At 42.6% G+C, this 2,243-nt stretch overlaps 1 protein-coding gene across 1 annotated transcript in view; it reads left to right on the top strand.

The window, feature by feature from the left end:
* Window positions 1-1,446, top strand: part of LOC149427728 (junctional adhesion molecule A-like) — a 46,695-nt gene extending 45,249 nt beyond the window's left edge. The window contains exon 4 of the mRNA XM_089667727.1: window positions 1,361-1,446. Within this exon, the coding sequence (XP_089523853.1) occupies window positions 1,361-1,446 (86 nt within the window). The remainder of the gene's footprint in view (window positions 1-1,360) is intronic.
* Window positions 1,447-2,243: the final 797 nt, after the last annotated feature.

Raw genomic sequence — 2,243 nt, 5'->3', positions numbered from 1 at the left:
TAGGTAGTCTGGAGAATTATAGTGGATGCTGCTCTTATGAGTAGGGATTACTCAAATAATGGGACTATGAAGCGTAGTACAATGTGTCCTCTGAAGGCGTACAGTTCTTCTGTGTCCGTAGCCGGGGAATATAGGGTTCTTATTGTGAAAGACAATCATACCTATATGTGAAAGGGCACTCTGTCCCTCATAGAAGATGTAGTTACTTGTAGAAGAAAAAGGTGTGAAGAAAAGTAGGAAAGGAAAGGAGAAAGGAAAAGAAGAGAGAAAGGCACATCAGGTGAAAAGAGGTGGGAAGAGTAACATTATAGAAGGAAGGGGATAAAAAAAAAAAAAAAAAGGGGGGGGGGGGTGGAGCGGATCAAATAATGAATAGTGGCTGTCAACCAATCATATCATGGAGCATTATTTATGGTAACTTAGATTATACCTTTATGTAAGATATAGTCCGGGTAGACACAGTCTGTGGAGCAATTCTAGAGGTGAGAACTCAAAAGGTGTTTGTGTTTTGGATCTCGTCTCATTCATTCATATAAAGACGATAAATACTGGTGGTTTGAAAATGTTTCCAACACGCCCAAGTCTTCCTGAATCTCTCGGGGTGTTCTTTTGCCACTGAAATCAGCTCCTCCATCTCCGCAATCCTGATGACCCTAAGAAACCACTCCCGCACAGTGGGAACCTGTTTTGATCGCCAGTGAACAGGGATACACTGTTTTGCTGCGTTTATCATGTGTAAGGCAAGAGACTTACGATAAGTCCGAAAAGGAAGTGAGGAGTGGTGGAGTAAAAATTGTGCAGGGGTGAAGTCTAGATTATGCGTGGTTACTTGTGAAACTAAGTCTCGCACTTTTCTCCAAAAGGGCAGCAGCAGTGGACAGTCCCACCATATATGTAGGAGTGTACCCTTTGCCCGTTGACATCTCCAGCACAAATCCGAAACATCAGGATCAAATCTATGAAGCAAGGATGGAACTCTGTACCATCTAGAATATAATTTATAGTTGTTTTCTTGTGTAGAGACACAAATGGAACCTGTATGCATATGGTCATAGATGTGATCCCAATCTTCCGGTGACAATGGCAGTTGTAGGTCGAGCGACCAAGCCTCACATGCCTTTCGAGGTTGAGACATATTGGCGGTATCCAGATAGGAATAGAGCTTGGATATAACATGTCTCTGGGGGACGTCCGTAAAGCAAAGTTTCTCATACGGAGTAAGTGGCCTTGAATAATCTTGCATATGTGGGGAGCTTCGTATAAAGTGATGAAGTTGTCTAAACATCCATGGCGTAAATATTAGGGATGGCCATGTCTTCATAATGTCCTCTCTAGATAAGAACTTCTTATCTTTGAAAAGGTGACGTACCGTCAGGTTGTCTGGACAATTATCTCCGGCTAGGAAGGCCCGGGACATACCCGGCAGAAAGTCTGGATTCATTTTGATCGGAGTTAAAGGACCCGGAGGGGAAGAGAGTTCTTTTTTCCGGAACAACTGATGGCAACAGCTTAAGGTAGGACCTATAAGAGGGTGTTCCCGAAACTCCGAAGGAATGTGAGATTTTTCCAGCCAAGGGGAAGGGGCAAGTGGTATCGTTGAGAAATCTGCCTCCAAACCAACCCAAACTTTACGATTGTGGGTCGTGGTCCAATCTACTACCCTTGCTAGGTGACAAGCCCTGTAGTATCGGGCAATATCAGGCAATCCAATACCTCCACCGTTTTTGGGCATGGTGAGTTGGGCAAAGCTAATTCTTGGGCGTTTATTAAACCAAAGAAAGGAGGTACAGAGTGTTTTATAAGATGCGAAGAAAGAAGATGGTAGTTTAATTGGTATTGTTTGCAGTAGATACAATATTCTAGGAAGCACGTTCATCTTGAGAATGGCAGCTCTACCAAACCAAGAGAACCAAGGTTTATTCCAAGTTTGAAGGTCTGTGGAGATATTACACAAGAGGGGTAAGAAGTTTTTATCGTAAAGTTCCGTTAGGTGAGTTGGTAATTGGATACCCAGGTACGTGATCGCCTTCGACTGCCAGGTAAAAGGAAAATTCGATTTCGCTTGTCTAAACACATCTTGGGTCAAGGAGACATTAAGGGCTTGAGATTTAGAGAAGTTAATTTTGAAGTTAGCCAGATACTGGAACAATTTGAATTCTTGTAGCAGATTAGGTAAAGTGATATGTGGGTCTGTTAGGAAAAGTAATATGTCATCAGCAAAGGCTGCTATTTTATGAATTTTG

Source organism: Staurois parvus, unplaced genomic scaffold (assembly GCF_062004578.1).
Source record: "Staurois parvus isolate SC_StPar_1 unplaced genomic scaffold, SC_StPar_1.0 ptg003538l, whole genome shotgun sequence".
In the NCBI taxonomy this organism is placed as follows: Eukaryota; Metazoa; Chordata; class Amphibia; order Anura; family Ranidae; genus Staurois; species Staurois parvus.
The sequence above is the reverse complement of the archived record's forward strand: the minus strand, read 5'-3'. Positions and strand labels throughout refer to the sequence as shown.